We start from the raw sequence: 16,987 nt of genomic DNA on the forward strand, positions 1-16,987 counted from the left end.
TCTAAAAAAAAAAGAAGAAGAGCACATACCTGCTGCCTTCTTTAGGCTAATCGTAGGAACTTCCTCCACCAATCTAAGCCAACAAGACGCCACTAAGAATCAGGACCAAACAAAGTGCTTGCAGCAAACCAGAAGGACATGAATTCACTCTTGATGCCGTCAGCCTTAAGTATCATAAGATTGACTCCCTATTACAAAGCAAACAATTCACGAAGATATATGAAACATTGATATAAGATTAAGTAGAGATGTTTTGGTAATATCTTGAACTAAAATGCAAATGATAACAACACATAGGCATTAGGCAAGATAGACACAAATATGGCAACTTACAGTGTAGCCTGAACCTTGAGCACCGTATCCAACTCGCTCGCTCATATGATCCAACAGCGTCGTAAGTAACACACACACACCCTTTTCCTGCATATTATAAATCAAGAATAAAATATCACACAATGTTATGTTGTACCTCTTCTACAGTCACATGCATCATAACCAAAAAAAAGAAAAGAAACGAGAAGAAGAGCATCTTAACTTTCTCGTCAATCCCTGCCTCCTACAAATCAAACGTTTTGGAGAGAAGAAGCTGTCCCATTACACACCTCCCATTGGAGAGAAGAAGAAGTCTTTGATATCTTTTAAGAAAAACATATATCTGATATATGCATAGGAAGAAAAATATTTGATCAAAAGAACAAAGGATACTTCACCATGTGTGTCTGCATTTGAGAAATGAGAACCTTCTGCAATATTTTCACATCAGTCTAAAGCCAGAAGAAGCCAACACACTTTTTTCCTTTGTCTGCTCTAGAAAAGTTAAAAATAAGACAACAACTTAACAAAATGATAAGTAGGTAATGATAGAGTGAAACCAACAACAAAAACCAAAACGCATCACCTGTTAGCAAAACCGCCAAGAAACATCTCGGCTCTTCTTCTCCAGCCATCACAATTTCACTAGTTGCACGATCTGAAACATAGCCATGAGAAGCCACACCTGAGTATTATTGCTACCAGAACGATAGAGTGAAGTGAAACAACTATAAAACCAAAAAAAAATGATCACATGTTAACAAAACCCGTGAGAAAGCTTGAAGACGTACCCAGGAGAAGAGTATGCAATTGCAATGATCCGATCATAATTATTAGCTTCCAAAACACCTGCAAGACGAAGAAGAAGAAAGCACCATAAGGAACCAATTAAAAAAAAACAGAGAGAGTAAATAAAAGAAGTGTTAAGACGAAGAACAAAACCATTGAAGACGTTAGCACAGAGAAGTAGCGAAACGTATCCTTGTCTCCTTGAGACATCACCCTCATCGATAAACGCATCAACCATAACCTGAAATAACAGAACAACAAATAAATCACATGAACAAATTCATAAAGAAATATAAAAAAAAAACAGAGTGTAAACGAAGAGGAAGAACAAAACCCTTGAATACGTTAGCACAGAGAAGAATTGAGACATCACCCTCATCGATAAAAGGATCAACCATAACCTGAAATAATAGAGAAACAAGTAAATAACATGTAATTAAAGAAGAATAGAGAGTAAATAAAAGAAGAGTTAAGAGGAAGAACAGAATCCTTGAAGACGTTAGCACAGAGAAGAAGTGAAGCGTGTCCTTGAGACACCACCCTCATCGATAAAAGCATCAACCATAATCTGAAATAACAGAGAAACAAGTAAATCACGTGAACAATTTCATTATGAAAAAAGCAACTTGATGCAATTTAGAAAACAAACCCTAGAAGCCATCACCGATCAACCGTAGAACCCTCCTCCACAAAAACCTAAAGCAACAAAAAAAAAACAACAAGAACAAGTAAGTAATAACATGTAATTAGGAGAAAAACAGAGAGTAAAAGAAGAGACCAAACGGTCCAAACCCTAGAACGATCGGATCGGATCGGATCAACATAGATTGAATAAACCTGCAAGAGGAACAAAAGAAAAAACAAATTAGAGCCTCGTTCGTGAAGAGGAAGATAGACTATAAAAAAAAAAGATAGACTATAACAGAGGGAAACATGAAAATAATTATAAAGCTACTACTGATGCAATTGACGGAAACCCAAACGGCAAACCCTAAAAGAAGAAGATTTCATTAGTAGGAACGAGTGGTGTTAAGATCGAGTTGGAAACAAACATCAGAGACCCGTCGGGTTTAGAAAGAATATCGCACAACACAACATCGATCAGAAACCCTAGACTACTAACGAAGGAAGAAGAACAAAAAGAAAACAAAAAAAAAAAAGATAGGAAGATGTGAGAAGTGTAGTGGAGCGTCATATTTATAGACAAGGTATATATCGGTCTATTTTTTTGTACCGTTAGATTAAATAACCTAGGTATTCCTTATTTTCCTTTTCGTAGTAGTCTTTGCTATTTTTTTTTTCTTAGTTTGCTGTGCCTTTTAATTAAAAAAGAAACTGAAGAAAAGAAAATTAAAAAAGAAATAGAAGAAAAGGAAAACAAGTTTATCACATATGGAGCGTAAGAAAAAAAGAAAAAAGAAAAGGAAAATACTGATCAGGTGCCAGGTGGACAAAAGAGTCCACGTTGTTTGACCACCGACTTACGATTTTAATCACAACCGTTGAAACCTAATATTAGATCAAATCAACACCATCAGTAGCTTTCAGACCTTATCTATTAAATAATGTGAATCTCGTCTTACTCTCTTTCTTTCTTCATCTTCTTTTCTTTGTTGTTTCTGTCCGTTACAAGTAATTTGATTACGGGTGGTGTGGTTATATTCTTCTTTCTAAAACACCAAGTCGCGTCTCTGTTTTTTTAATCTCAACCCATCATCGTTTCCACTTGTTAAATTTGCTAGGGTTTGGTTACTAATTAAACTGAATTGGTCATAGTTTTTTCATGAAACGCTTCGTTTTTTTTTTTAGGTTTTGGAAGATCAGTGATGGTTTTGATGGATACGCTTCTTCTCTGTGTCTAATGTCTTCTAGGGTTTTGTTCTTCCTCTTTAACTCTTCTTTTACTCTCTTTTATTTGTTCCTTAAGTTCCTTGTTTCTTCGTCTTGCAGGTGTTTCGGAAGAGGCTTATGATCGGATCATCACGTATTCTTCTCCAGGCTATGTCTCACAGGTTCCTTGATCTAAACATATCTCTGTTTGCTTTGGTTGGGTAATTTTATTATAATTATATGTTACTTGTCGTTTGTTTTGTTGGTTCAGATTTGTGGAGGAGGTTCCTATGATTGATCCGTGATGGATTTGACTGATCGTTGTCATTCTAATTCATGTTCTTCGTCTAGGGTTTGGTACTTGCCTACTTGGTTTCTAAATTGCATCAGTTGCTTCTTCTTCTTTTTTGTGAATTTTGTCATATGATTTACCTGTCAATCTGTTATTTCAGGTTTTTGGATGATGCTTTAATCGATGAGAGTGATGGCTCAAGGACACGATTCGCTTCTTCTCTGTGCTAACGTCTTCAAGGGTTTTGTTCTTCCTCTTAATTAACACTTCTTTTACTCTCTGTTTTTTTTTTTTTTTTTTTCTTACGTTCCTTTCTTATTTGTCTTGCAGGTGTTTTGGAAGCTAATTATGATATGATCGGATCAGTGCATATTCATCGATTTGTGGGAGTAAAGGGAGCCGTAAGCTGTGGGAATGAAGCATATACATTACTTGGGTTGTTCATGATGATCTTGTATGGGAGGGAATGATAACGAACAACTACCGGGATAAAGCTATGTAACCAGAATCCCACATGTATAATTTTAACTCAAGGACATGTTAAATTGTCGAAATTCACCGGTGAATTTGAATTCATGGCTACAAAAGACGATTTTGGGTAAGTAAAGTGGTAAGAACTAAGAAGATATTGGAACGGGAAAAGTCAAGAAAGCACACTGGCACAGTTTTTTAGTATTTAACGGAGGTTAACCGCAGTTGACGACAATTGTGAATTTTTAGACGAAGCCGTCCGATGATCTCGAAGAATTGAGTGTGACATGAGCCCAAAATTAGGCCCAAAGTCCGAGAAAGTAAAATAAACAATAAATAATAAAGGCCTTTTAGAAAAATTTAAACATAGCGCATTAAAAAACTATACTAGCGGCCAACGGGATCACTCAAATTTTGAAATTTTAACTGCTCTCATCTCTTATCTCTCTTTCTCTCTCTTTTTCTCAAAACATAGAGAGAGATGGATTCGAAAAAAACCCCAGCGAAAGCAAAAGTTTTGGATTCGTCTTCGAATTCGAAGGTGAGGGTCGTTCTCAGGGTTCGTCCCTTTCTTCCCCGGGAAATATCCGACGAGAGTGGTGACCGAGTACTATCCTGCGTTTCCGTAACCGACGGCGATGACGACGACTCTAGCCATGTGACAGTTCACCTCAAAGATCCAGATACCTGGTAATCCTCTTTTTCTCCTTTTTATTTTATTTTGGGTTCTTACTTACTGTTACTTTAGTAATTTTGAATATGGATTTGGTGTTAATTTGGAGCAGCCGAAACGAATCCTATCAGTTAGATGCGTTTTACGGGGGATATGATGATAACGTGAAGCAAACCTTAGAAAGAGAAGTAAGCCCTTTGATTGCAGGGATCTTTCATGGTTTCAACGCTACTGTGCTTGCTTATGGAGCCACCGGAAGCGGAAAGACCTTTACTATGCAGGTCTGTTTAAGCTACAATTTTTGGATTTTGGGTGACTATCGAATTTGGATTTCTCTTTGGTCTGTGTTTAAATTGGAGAACTTGTGACCAGTGTTGTTTGATCTGTATGTAGAGGATAGGGTTGGGTGAAATGAGAGATTTTTAGTGATTAATATCTGGATTAGGGGTATGTTCGGTTACTTAGCTTCTGATTGCTTTTATACAATTCTTTTTCTTTTGTGGATTTTTTTATCAAATTGGCTGTAACAGACATTGATAGCTCTTTCTTACTTTTGAGGTTTTTCTGTAAATTGCTTCCTCGTATTGGTTTCATGAGCTCTTTTTGCATTTTATAATCAGGGATTCGATGAGCTACCAGGTCTTATGCCATTGACCATGTCCACCGTTCTGTCTATGTGCGAGAAGACAGGAAGTAAAGCAGAGATTTCATATTATGAAGTTTACATGGACAGATGTTGGGATCTTTTAGAAGTTAAAGCCAATGAGATTGCTATTTGGGATGATAAAGATGGACAAGTTCATCTTAAGGGCCTCTCTAGTGTCCAAGTTAATTCCATGTCTGAGTTTCAAGAGGCATACTCGTCTGGTGTTCAGCGGAGGAAAGTTGCACACACTGGTTTAAATGATGTCTCTAGTAGAAGCCATGGAGTGCTTGTGATCTCAGTAACCTCACAAGGGCTTGTCACTGGCAAAATCAATCTCATTGATCTGGCAGGTTATGCTTTTACCATTCTTTTGAAGTATTTGAACACATCAGAAGTCCTTCTCTGCTGTGTTAAAAAAAAAACTCTATGGCTTATGCAGGTAACGAAGACAATAGAAGGACAGGCAATGAAGGAATCCGTCTTCAAGAGAGTGCCAAGATTAATCAGTCATTATTTGCATTGTCCAATGTGGTTTATGCACTGAATAATAACCTGCCAAGAGTGCCTTACAGGGAAAGCAAATTGACTAGAATACTGCAGGATTCACTTGGAGGAACAAGTAGAGCTCTTATGGTGGCATGTCTGGTAAGGAAAGGGAGAATTTTTGTGTAGTCTTTGATTAAAGATATCCTGAGTGGCTAACGTGATGAATATATTTGTTTGTTTTTGATGTTTTAGAATCCTGGAGAATACCAAGAATCTCTTCGCACTGTTAGCTTGGCTGCAAGGTCAAGGCACATCTCAAACAATGTTTCTTTGAATCTCAAGGTAGAGACCCCCAAGGTTAAGATAGATATGGAAGCAAAACTGCAAGCTTGGCTTGAATCAAAAGGCAAGACGAAAAGTACGCATAGAATGATGGCGATACGTTCTCCCCTGCTAAGTACAAATCAAACTTCAATTTTTCAAAGTTCGGTCAAGAAATCCGTCTGTCATAGATCAGCCAATGCAGAAAGTGCTAAGCTTGCCGCCACAGGACAGAGGTATTTCTTTTAGTGGTCTAGTTTTTTAAGTTTTCTACATCTTAAAACCACTTCCCTCATACTTTATGCATGCACAGGGATGCATTTGTGACCGCAAGGAACTTATTTGGTGGGGAAACTTTAGCTGCTTCACATCTATGGGTATGCTCTTCTGCATTCATTTTCTTTAAACATTGATATAGGTCGTTGCTCCATGTCTAATATAATTTATAAGTTATAAGTGATTGAGTTCTTTGAACATCCAGGAACCTATACAGAATCTGCAGTTAGCTTCTCCAACCAAAAAAGATGAGAGAGACACATCTGGCGAAGAGGATCTATCGGTATCAGAAGCAAGCTTGAGAGGTTGGCTTTCTTGAGCTATTTATTGATTCAAAAAAATTGGACATTTCCTTTTCTCCTTACCTTGGTTTGCGTTTATTCCAGATAACCAATTGGACCTCGAGAAGAAATATACTGAACTGAGTCCTCTTCGGGAAGCTCTGTCTCCGATAGACACCAATGCAAAACCAAAATCAGCAGATGGAAGCTCTCCTATTCTGAAGCCAATGACCCCAAAAACACCTTTTCTTTCTGCAAACCCTGAGAATAGGCAGATGGAAGGCACCTGCCAGAAGTTCAATGCGTGGAGCACTAATTTAAAGGTATCATCATTTTCAAAACATGGTCTAGGTTGACAAGAACTTGAAATCTGATCTTTCTGCAATGTTTTTCTCTTCACAGACATCTCTCATAAATGAGTACATTCACTTCTTGAACACAGCCAACAGGTAATTATAGCCTCCAGTTCCATCTGCTTCCATAACCCTTAGGATCACACTAACTTCTTCATTCATTTATTCTTTTTTGAACACACAGAGAAGAGCTAATGGAGTTAAAGGTAACTTTTGTGAACCGTGCTAACAGCAACACAAATTCAAAAAATGTCTGCTTCCATTGTCAATATTGGTTTCACTTACACATAGCTCTGTTTCTATTTTGTTCTCAGGGTATTGGAGATAAGATGGCTGACTACATTACTGAACTCAGAGGATCAAGCCCTTTAAAATCGGTACTACATTCATTCTTCTCCCCTTAAACCTTCTCCGAAAGCCAAACTTGTCTTCATCTACTAACAAACTATCTGAATGTTCAAACAGCTTAGTGATTTAGAGAAAATCGGTTTCACCTCAAGACAGGTACATAACTTGTTTAAAAGAGCCACTGAAGGAATTCTTGAGAAGCCAGTTTCTTCTGCGTCAACAACACCTTAGTTGTTTGTCTCTAGTAACAAGAACTTGTGTATTATGTGTGAAGCGATTTCATTATTGTTTGATCTTGTTGTGTATTAAGCTTGTAACCATAGACATGGGAATTGATCTTAAATGTGTACTGAGCAAGAAGAAAGAAGCAAACTTTAAAAGTTTCTAACTGAAACTTGTCACTCCAAAGACACAAATACAAAAGCCATAATAATTTTGGTTTATAAAAGTCACATTGACATAGCATACAGAGATATCTCAGTGACCACCAAACCATAAAAACACACAGAAGAAGAACAACAAAGAAGACCAACGTCCCTCGGTAAAACTACCGGCGAAGTCAGCCAATTTATTACATATAAAAGCAAACACCTAACATAACATTAAGGTTATTTAGGGTTTATATGGAGTTGTTCATTTGCAGGTGCAAGGGTTGCACTTGCAGTCAGATCCGCACTTGCAGGCATCATTCTCGGCGACGAAAGTCTCGCCGGAAGCCTCGTACTGAGAGCTCATAGCTGGAGCAACGCCGAGGACAAGTGTCTCGGTGGTGGTGTTCTCCAAGTCTGGGTACATTTTGCAACTATACAAATCCCAAAAAACAAATAAAAACAGAGATTTTATGTCAAATTAACCATAATTAAAATTGGGTTATGATCTAAACGAAGGATTAGGGTTTTGAAGAAGATAATGAAATTACCCTCCGCAACCATTGCCGCACTTGCAGGCAGATCCACAACCACAGTTTCCACCACAGCAAGACATGTTATCTCAGAAGAATTTATGAAAAAGATGATTTTTAATTTAAGAGCTCGATTACAAAAACAATCAGTGAATGAAACTTATGAACGGAAGAGCTTCATTATTTATAGGCAATATCAGAATTTTATTGACCGTCCACGTGTCGACGATCGTACTCCACTCTTATCACCTTCCTAAATAATCGTTCCTCAAAGTAATAATAATAGTTTCAGTTAACCCCTTTTCCAATAAAAACAGAAGAAAATAAAATTTTGAGAATAGAGAAGTTCGAAAATTAAAGATGTTTTATGTTTACATGAAAATCTAACAAAATCTTTGACTTTTAACTGCTTTTAATATTAGGAAAATTATAAATTTCTATAACCAAAACAATCTCTTCAAAGTTATAAATAAAATTAAAGTGCAAATTTTATTTCCTAAACAATTAACACCTCTTTCTTGTCAGTCAATTTTTTTTCTATTAATTAATCATACTCCATTAATTCTCTCTTTTGATCAACATATGAGATTAGTTTAAATTTTAGAGACATATCACTTTGGTTTATCCAATTCGAAAGAAAAACAAAAACAAAACAAGATATTGCTAAAGTAAAGTAGTGTTCCAAAGTTTGGCGTCAATGACTTTTGTCAAAAGGTGAAGTGAGAGTACACAAAAAAAGATGATGATTCAAGTTGAAGATGGGGTCTCAATGTTAAAAGTGGGTCTATGATCAACCTTGTCCGTTGTTTGTGGGTATTCAGAATCGAATCTCTCCTTTCTTACCATACGTACGTCTCCAATTTCCAAAAAAGTAATGCTGAAAACAGGAGAACCATCCATATGGGAATCATGCAGTGTGTCGATAAGTCTTGTTCTATAAAAAGTAAAAGAGTATCTAAATCTAATATGAAAGGATTAATTGTGTTTTTCTTTTCTTTTCTCGTGATTGAGAACTTACGTCAAGACACACAAAACTGATTAAATGTAGTACTTTCGGAGTTTACACGTTGCCAAGAGTTAAAATGAACACTTGCAAGATTCTTTTCCTACGACTTCCAAAATTGCTTGAAAAAAAAGAAGCGCCCACCGTGGGGCTCGAACCCACGACCACAAGGTTAAGAGCCTTGCGCTCTACCAACTGAGCTAGACGGGCTTTTATTTACTACTCGTACAAACGCTTTATTTATACATAGTATATTGCACACTATGTTTGAATACAATATACCTAACTTGCAAAATTGTTCTGTTGTTTTTTTTTTAATCCTCACTCATGTTAAAACATGATTTCCCCTACACACAGTTTTATCACAAAACAACAACAATAATTCATACAAACACCATATTTTTTTCTCGTTTATGTACCTTAAACTCCAAGCAAAAAAAAATCCAAAATCAAGAAATGATTCTTGAAATGCCCTTTAAACTGATACAAGCAATTCTTCTAGAAGCTCCTCAAAGATCAAATCTTCAACTTCAATCCCAACACATTCACTCTCGAACTGCAAATCCATCCATCCATCGTCTCTCGACAAATCCCTACTCATAACTTTATCAAACGATTCTTGCTCGTCGTGTGGCTTGTACCTCAAGTAACAGCTTATTCTAACCCAAACCTCTTTCAAGACGCTATACCCCACCGGCATTGGATGTATCTTGCATAGGGACGATAATGGTTTGGGACAGTAATGGTAAGACCTTTCGTATATTTCGATTAGTACCTCGTTGATAAGATCAAAGAGAAGCAAGTGGTTGCAGTTACCGCCTTCTTCTTCGTTTCTCGAACATTCTGGATCTTGGAACATACATCCTGTTGTCGTTGTCACTTCTTCGTACACTAATGGATCTAGCGGCTGGTAATCTAATTGCCACATTGAGAGAGACTCTGGTGCATTGAAACCGGAGATCTCGAGAATGTCTCTTACATAGTTGAACTTCAATTTATCTTGTGCATCTATGTTGAGTACTTCGTCTAAATGTTTGCTTGTTGAGACTCTCTCTGTATCTGGATCTTGCTCTGTACACACAATAAAAACTTTGTCAATTTTATCGAAAACAAAACTTTGATATGGAGTAATGATTGAATGTTAAAGATATATACAGTACATACCTTGAGAGATGTCAAAAACATTATCAGTGCATTCTTCTGATGATTCGTTTAAGGATCTTGTTTCTGATTCAGCGTCAAGCATAGAGATTTCTCTGTCTTGTTCTGTCTCGATCATTGAAGTAATGTTTTCTGCCTCAATGGCTGAATCCTCAGAAGCATCCAGTGTTTGTTCAAGTGTTTCTTCCTGTTGTGAAGACTCAGAGTGATGTTCTGAGATCTCTGAAATGTTGTCCAAGCCATCTTGTTCTTCCTCGATTGGTTGGACAGGAAGGTCATCAATCTTCAAAGAATAATATTTCATCTCAGGTAACGAAAGTATCCTTCCCAAGAATTTGGGAGCTCTCTTAGAAGGCAACGCTGATTCCTCAAACTCCACCTTTGATTTCTCTGAATTGTTATTACTGTTCTTCCCATCTCTTTGGAAGCTACATTCATACAGCTGAAGGTATCTGTCAAGCGATCCACACAACGACGAAGCTCTCGTTATTTGCTTCAGTTTTACGCCTTCTGCTTTGTTGTTGTTCTTAGTTGCAGAGCTTCCTCTCAAGTGTGAGAAAATGTCGTGTCTCAAATCTTTCGAAAAACCATACTTTCGAGGTACTTTGTCTAACACAGCATCCATAGTGATACGGTGTTTCTCGTTCTTGTTCTCGTTAATCACATGCTTTATCTTCTGCCTTAGATCCTTGAAACGTTTGATAACCACTTGGTTCTTTCCTCGCTTCCTTGCATAACCAGAACCAGATGTATCTTCATCAGCTCTGTGTTCTGCAGAAATTGAAGGAGATGTTGATTTTTTATCAATGTCTCCCACCAAGTCAAACCCATTATTATGATCCTCTCTGTTGCTACCATTAATAGGAAAGGATCCAGCTTTACTCATTGTTTTGGAGCTAAAAGACTGTTGGCTTTGGAAATGCCTGGCTAGAGGAGAACCTGGATCCTGCAATACTTTTAACAAGAAGTTTCTATTCATGTGTATCAGATTGAGAGCATCAAGACATGCTTTTGACCGTCTAGGTGATGTATCATCCTCATTCTCTGAGAAGTCCTTGGTGTTACTCATCTTTGGGTCAAACCAAATAGCTTCATCCTCGTTGCTTTTCTCCTTATTCTTGGAATCTTTTTCATCAAAACCTGATTTACTTCCATCAGTAGTATCATCAACTGTAATGTTGTTCTCTACCCTAAATTCTTCACTGTCACTGTTGCTTGATTCCTCAGACATGAGATAAAGCGGGTTCAAGGAGCCAATCGCGGGTGAAATGCCAACCGACTTGTTAAAGACTCGGTTACGATCATCGCTGTTTGATGATGAAGTCTTATCTGAAGGAGCAACCTCACTCAATGATTCCCTCTCTTTTGGATTTGACTGGACAGGGTAAGTAGAGCTACGGTGATGACGGCCTTTCCTCTTAGACTTGTCCTCTATTACAAGTGCTTTGATCAAAGCTTTCACAGACCTTTTGATTTCAGAATGTGGTTTCCTAGACCTCTCTTCTGAATTAAGTTTCTTGGACTTCTCCTCTGAAGTATGCTTCTTTTTTGCTTTCTCCCCTGAGTTAGACTCTTTGGACTTTACTGAAGAACTAGGCTTCTTTGGAATTGAAACAGATGGCCAGTTAGTAATTAAGAATCTGCCTTTATGAATTAAGTGCATATGTCAGTTTGGATCAACTTACATTATCTGTTTTATCTTCCACCTTGCTCTTGGCTAGGGGAATACCATCTGGTGATGGTATTGTGTTGTTTACTTCGTTTTTTGTTCCTGAAACCAGAACATAGTAAACATGTAAAAATGTGACAGAAGATATAAACAGTTTTGGGAATCTGATTATGCTCATGAGATTAAACATATGTACAGAGGAGCTGGGAACATCAAACAGAACCATGGCATTAGCAAAAGTTCGATTCAAGAAATCCAACCTAACCAAAACATTCTAAAAGTGGGAGCCAAGTAATGTTTAATTACCAGGAGGATTTCTTCTGCAAATGGGTCGTTTGTGAGGAAGGCGTTTCTTGATGTAACGCCAATGGTTGTGTTTGAGAATGTCAAAAAGTCCCCACATGAATCCAGGGTGGTTTTGGATTGGGGAGCAAGTTACTTTGTGACGCAAGTTCTTCCCCATTATTGGTGATTTTGTAAAGAAACGTAAAAACTCACTCAAGCTATAAGTTTATCAAACCTGAAATCAAAACATAAGCGACACATCGATCTCCTGCACACAAAAAAAGAAAATTATTGTAAGGAAAAAAACAGAACAAAGATATATTATTAGTTTGAGCCTTTTTATTATTTGTATTGGCCTATGGATCAACCTTTACATTACCCAGATTGTGAATGTGTTGAAGAGCATAAACCGATTAGGGTAATGCATATCATGTAAATTTCAAATTCGAAGATAAGTATGATGATCTAAATTCGTTCCGTAGTTAAAAATAAAAAAAAAACAGAAACGTATGATGCCAAACCCCCGAAAAACAAAACGGGCGTAACGTAAAATTCAACACATGAAGGAAACGGAGTTAAATGTGGGTTACCTAGTGGAGGAGGTGGTGACATGTTTTTGGAATTGTTGTGTGGAGCATCATGTTCTTCTTGGTCGCCGTAGCCATGGCAGGGTAGACAGAGAGGGGAAAGAGAAAAGGAGAAAAGCAAAAGAACCACCCACCAAGCCGTGCGTAACATGAACTTTTTTTTTAGAATTTCGCCGTTTCGCCAATTTTTATTTATTCTTTATTATATACGAAAAGGGGAAAAAGGAATACTCACTCCCCCAAGCAGATAATATGTGGCCCAATACTTCATATAGCCCATTTAGAATTTATGGCCCCCTTTTCATATAGCTACTTATTTTGCTTAGTTTATGAATCTCACAAAGTCTCATGTTTTTAGTAAAAGACATCAGAGTATTTAGAAGGGACTTTAACTTAAACTCAACTCATTCGTATAATTTATGTAATCAGATTACATGTACGTTAACAATTGTCTGTGCTAGATGTTCTACAATAAATGTTCATTCGTACTATGCGTTACTTGTATTGTTTTTTTTTTTTTTTTTGGTAAATGTGAAACTGGTATTATATTAATTTGTCAGTAACCGCCATGGATCAATGTAACAAAAAAATTTCAACGAAAAATATATTACAATGCGAAAAATGTCAATTTCAAATTCGTCGCAAATATATTACAGTTTACATGTAACTTCTGTAATGGATTTATGGATCTTTTTGTTCGCAAATTGTGTGGGTGTATTCAAGATGTAAGTTTATTTTTAAATTTATCTCATTCAGAAAGAAACTTAAACTTGTTTTTTTCCGTAATATATGGAGGGTTTTCCATTTGTTACCACGTAATGATAAACAAGTAACGTATTTCCCCTTTTCCTTTCCAAAATTGTATTTTTTTGGGGTTCAACACATTATCAAGTCATTTGACTTTTTGCCATTACTACTTTAATAACTCTTTTTCTAATCTATATTACAAAACCACCACACTCTTCCTCACAAAGTCAACTCCTTCGTACAAAAAACATCTTTTTAAAAAATACGAAAAAGGCTTTTATATACATTAAAATTATTTTTCTTACTTTAATATTGCACGTTGGTTTAGTCAAACCAAATCGGATAGAGCATTCCCGATTCCCGAATCAGACAGAATGTTACCACACAGGCTTTGAATTTTATCATCTTGGGTTTGAATGAAAATTAAAGATGTTCCAACCCTAAAAAAAACAAATCTTCTCAATTTGGATTTCATTTAAAACAAAAAAAAGTCTGAACCAAAACTGAAAAATAAACAAAGATGTAACAAACACAAAATAAAATCTGAACTATAATCAAACTAATCTATTTAGATTCGTATTTAATTAGTATAGAAAAGCTTTTATAGTATAATAATTTTACTAATTCCACTAACCATCAGAATAAAAAATAAACCAATCCCAAAGAATAAACTTCTCAAAGTCAACTCTTCTCTTTTTCTCTCTCTCTCTCTCTCTATATTGTGACTCTGTCTCTTCTTCATCTTCTTCATTTGGTTCCAACTTCCCAACATAAATTTAACCAAACTCATTTCACACCATCTCCTCTTTATGAACGAAGCCAATTCAAGTGGCTAGAGTAAAACGACATCGTTTCAGATTTGTAATCTCTTAAATCACCTTCTAACTTATGGGGAATGGAGTCACCACTTTGACCGGTTGCTGTACAGGAACCGTCGCCGGAGAAATATCCCGACGGTACGACGTGTCTCTTGTTCACGACGGTCTTGGCCACTCTTTCTGCTACATAAGACCGGATCTCACCGGTGTAGTATTACCTTCTCCTTCGCCGGAGATTCCTCTCCGATCAGAACCTATTCTTGAAACCACCACCACCTTCCGTTCAATCTCCGGCGCATCTGTCAGCGCAAATCCTTCAACGGCGCTCTCCGGAGCTTTATCTTCTGATTCAGATTGTCAGTACAGCTCCGCCGTCTCCGCCTCCGCGTTCGAGAGCTCCGGTAATTTCGCCTCTCTCCCTCTCCAGCCTGTGCCGCGTGGCGCCACGTGGCAGTCGGGTCCGATTGTCAACGAAACGGGTCACGGGTTAGCTCCGTTTGAGCGACGGTTCTTATCAGGTCCGATCGAAAGCGGGTTGTATTCGGGTCCGATCGAGCCCACTAAGAAGACTGAGAATGAGAAGCCGAAGAAGGTGAGAAGAAAAGCTTCAACGAAAAAACACAAATCGAAGAAGAGCTTTGTAACATTCAAAACACTATTCACGAGTCTAATCTCCAACAATAAACCTCGCTTGAAGAAGAGTGTGATCGAGCCGATCAACGGTTCTGATACTTCAGAGTCCGATCATCATCACCATGAACATGTGAACAGTTCCTCAAGAAGTCACGAAAACCCTAAATCTGATCTTGAAGAAGAAGGTAAAGAAGATGAAAAACAGAGTACTGACTCTGTTTTGGATGTTCAATGGGCTCAGGGGAAAGCAGGGGAGGATCGTGTACACGTGGTTGTATCTGAAGACAACGGATGGGTCTTTGTCGGAATCTACGACGGGTTCAGTGGTCCAGATGCGCCGGATTATCTCCTCAACAATCTATACACCGCCGTGCAGAAGGAGCTTGATGGGTTACTTTGGAAGGACGAAAAGGTTAAGTCTTTTGGTGAAAATGGCGAGACCCGGATGGGAAATTGTTCCGATGAGGAAGATTCCGATTCGGGCAAAGAGAATTGTCCTGAAGTGAACAGTGATGATGTAGTTGCTTCCGGTGCAAGAAACCAAGAGAAGAGTGTGAAATGGAGATGTGAATGGGAGGATAAGTCAAACAACAAGACCAAACCTGATAACAAATGTGATCAGAAAGGATCAAACTCGACGACGACAAACCATAAAGATGTTCTTAAAGCTCTTTTACAAGCGCTGAGGAAAACTGAAGATGCGTACCTAGAGCTAGCTGATCAAATGGTTCAAGAGAACCCGGAATTGGCATTGATGGGATCCTGTGTTCTCGTGACATTGATGAAAGGAGAGGATGTTTATGTGATGAATGTGGGGGATAGTCGAGCGGTTTTAGGCCGGAAACCTAATTTAGCCACCGGGAAAAAAAGGCAAAAGGAGTTGGAGAGAATTAAGGAAGATAGTTCATTAGAAGATCGTGAAATTTTGACGAATGGAGCCATGCGTAATACTTTGGTTCCTCTACAGCTTAACATGGAACATAGCACAAGAATTGAAGAGGTAACAAAGAATCACAAAGTTTTGTGTTATTTGTGTTAATTGAAATGAGAGAAACTGATGGGTTTTGTGTTTATGAGAACAGGAAGTAAGAAGAATCAAGAGGGAACATCCTGAAGATGATTGTGCGGTAGAGAATGATAGAGTTAAAGGTTACCTTAAGGTCACTCGTGCATTTGGAGCTGGATTTCTCAAACAGGTAATAAGATCACTCAAGATTGTAAACGTTAAATTTCATGTGTATTCAACTCATACTATGTATTAACGTAGATCCCATGTTACTCATGTCGTACCAAAACGTAGTCTAATCTAATTGTTCTTCAATTCTTTTCCCGCACAGCCTAAATGGAACGATGCACTTTTAGAGATGTTCAGGATAGACTACATTGGGACATCACCATACATTACATGTTCTCCATCACTGTGTCACCACAAGCTAACTTCACGTGACAAATTCCTAATCCTCTCTTCTGATGGATTGTATGAATATTTCTCAAACCAAGAAGCCATTTTCGAGGTTGAATCTTTCATATCTGCTTTTCCTGAAGGCGATCCAGCTCAACACTTAATCCAAGAAGTCCTCCTTCGTGCTGCCAACAAGTTTGGTAAGAAAATAATATATATTTTTTCCTCACATAAAAAAAAGAAAGCCAAACTTCTGAATATTAATTGTTGAATTCTTATCTTTGTTTGTTTTTTGTTTCATTTTAGGTATGGATTTTCATGAATTGTNATTCAACTCATACTATGTATTAACGTAGATCCCATGTTACTCATGTCGTACCAAAACGTAGTCTAATCTAATTGTTCTTCAATTCTTTTCCCGCACAGCCTAAATGGAACGATGCACTTTTAGAGATGTTCAGGATAGACTACATTGGGACATCACCATACATTACATGTTCTCCATCACTGTGTCACCACAAGCTAACTTCACGTGACAAATTCCTAATCCTCTCTTCTGATGGATTGTATGAATATTTCTCAAACCAAGAAGCCATTTTCGAGGTTGAATCTTTCATATCTGCTTTTCCTGAAGGCGATCCAGCTCAACACTTAATCCAAGAAGTCCTCCTTCGTGCTGCCAACAAGTTTGGTAAGAAAATAA

The 16,987-nt window shown here is 37.6% G+C and overlaps 4 protein-coding genes, 2 long non-coding RNA genes and 1 other non-coding gene across 14 annotated transcripts in view; 2 read left to right on the forward strand and 5 right to left on the reverse strand.

Annotated features, from left to right (window-relative positions):
• Positions 1 to 1,155, reverse strand: part of LOC104734243 — a 1,530-nt gene extending 375 nt beyond the window's left edge. The window contains exons 1-6 of one of the 2 annotated variants that reach the window (XR_002034846.1): positions 1,104 to 1,155; positions 899 to 970; positions 706 to 802; positions 536 to 626; positions 334 to 420; positions 30 to 188 (exon numbers count right to left, since the gene is read on the reverse strand). This is a non-coding gene — a long non-coding RNA (uncharacterized LOC104734243). Of the gene's footprint in view, positions 1 to 29; positions 189 to 333; positions 627 to 705; positions 803 to 898; positions 971 to 1,103 lie in introns of both variants that reach the window. The other variant, XR_002034845.1, reaches the window with a different exon arrangement.
• Positions 1,256 to 2,247, reverse strand: LOC109128459. The gene is made up of 6 exons (XR_002034859.1): positions 2,060 to 2,247; positions 1,894 to 1,938; positions 1,751 to 1,797; positions 1,585 to 1,669; positions 1,446 to 1,502; positions 1,256 to 1,342 (listed from the first exon to the last, which is right to left on the reverse strand). It is a non-coding gene; the product is annotated as an uncharacterized LOC109128459 (long non-coding RNA).
• On the forward strand, positions 2,681 to 7,579 carry LOC104734245 (kinesin-like protein KIN-10B). 7 transcript variants are annotated; one of them, XM_010453773.2, is made up of 17 exons: positions 2,705 to 2,733; positions 2,911 to 2,974; positions 3,052 to 3,113; positions 3,203 to 3,288; positions 3,384 to 3,464; positions 3,554 to 4,384; positions 4,480 to 4,648; positions 4,988 to 5,363; positions 5,453 to 5,658; positions 5,752 to 6,056; positions 6,134 to 6,197; positions 6,302 to 6,401; positions 6,483 to 6,700; positions 6,780 to 6,826; positions 6,915 to 6,936; positions 7,045 to 7,107; positions 7,196 to 7,309. In XM_010453773.2, the coding sequence occupies exons 6-17, from the start codon at positions 4,176 to 4,178 to the stop codon at positions 7,307 to 7,309; spliced, it is 1,893 nt and encodes a 630-aa protein (XP_010452075.1). In that variant the 5' UTR covers positions 2,705 to 2,733; positions 2,911 to 2,974; positions 3,052 to 3,113; positions 3,203 to 3,288; positions 3,384 to 3,464; positions 3,554 to 4,175. The 7 variants fall into 7 exon arrangements, with proteins under 7 accessions (XP_010452076.1, XP_010452074.1, XP_019090361.1 ...); XM_010453772.2 differs by having other exon boundaries at positions 2,682 to 2,974; XM_010453771.2 differs by having other exon boundaries at positions 2,683 to 3,113; positions 3,554 to 3,821; positions 4,170 to 4,384.
• LOC104734244 (metallothionein-like protein 2B) lies at positions 7,437 to 8,152 on the reverse strand. The gene is made up of 2 exons (XM_010453770.2): positions 7,998 to 8,152; positions 7,437 to 7,880 (listed from the first exon to the last, which is right to left on the reverse strand). Exons 1-2 carry the CDS (start codon positions 8,060 to 8,062, stop codon positions 7,712 to 7,714), a joined length of 234 nt encoding a protein of 77 aa, XP_010452072.1. The 5' UTR covers positions 8,063 to 8,152; the 3' UTR covers positions 7,437 to 7,711.
• On the reverse strand, positions 9,120 to 9,192 carry TRNAK-CUU. Its single transcript has one exon. It is a non-coding gene; the product is annotated as a tRNA-Lys (tRNA).
• LOC104734247 (protein TRM32-like) lies at positions 9,286 to 12,844 on the reverse strand. Its single transcript, XM_010453775.2, has 5 exons — positions 12,688 to 12,844; positions 12,119 to 12,365; positions 11,829 to 11,914; positions 10,147 to 11,743; positions 9,286 to 10,053 (listed from the first exon to the last, which is right to left on the reverse strand). Exons 2-5 carry the CDS (start codon positions 12,273 to 12,275, stop codon positions 9,458 to 9,460), a joined length of 2,436 nt encoding a protein of 811 aa, XP_010452077.1. The 5' UTR covers positions 12,276 to 12,365; positions 12,688 to 12,844; the 3' UTR covers positions 9,286 to 9,457.
• Positions 14,152 to 16,987, forward strand: part of LOC104737799 (probable protein phosphatase 2C 66) — a 5,251-nt gene continuing 2,415 nt past the window's right edge. Inside the window, exons 1-5 of the mRNA XM_010458060.2 lie at positions 14,152 to 15,882; positions 15,965 to 16,078; positions 16,220 to 16,484; positions 16,591 to 16,628; positions 16,711 to 16,887. Of these exons, the coding sequence (XP_010456362.1) occupies positions 14,320 to 15,882; positions 15,965 to 16,078; positions 16,220 to 16,484; positions 16,591 to 16,628; positions 16,711 to 16,887 (2,157 nt within the window). The 5' untranslated portion in view covers positions 14,152 to 14,319. The remainder of the gene's footprint in view (positions 15,883 to 15,964; positions 16,079 to 16,219; positions 16,485 to 16,590; positions 16,629 to 16,710; positions 16,888 to 16,987) is intronic.

This window comes from Camelina sativa, chromosome 13 (genome assembly GCF_000633955.1).
Source record: "Camelina sativa cultivar DH55 chromosome 13, Cs, whole genome shotgun sequence".
In the NCBI taxonomy this organism is placed as follows: Eukaryota; Viridiplantae; Streptophyta; class Magnoliopsida; order Brassicales; family Brassicaceae; genus Camelina; species Camelina sativa.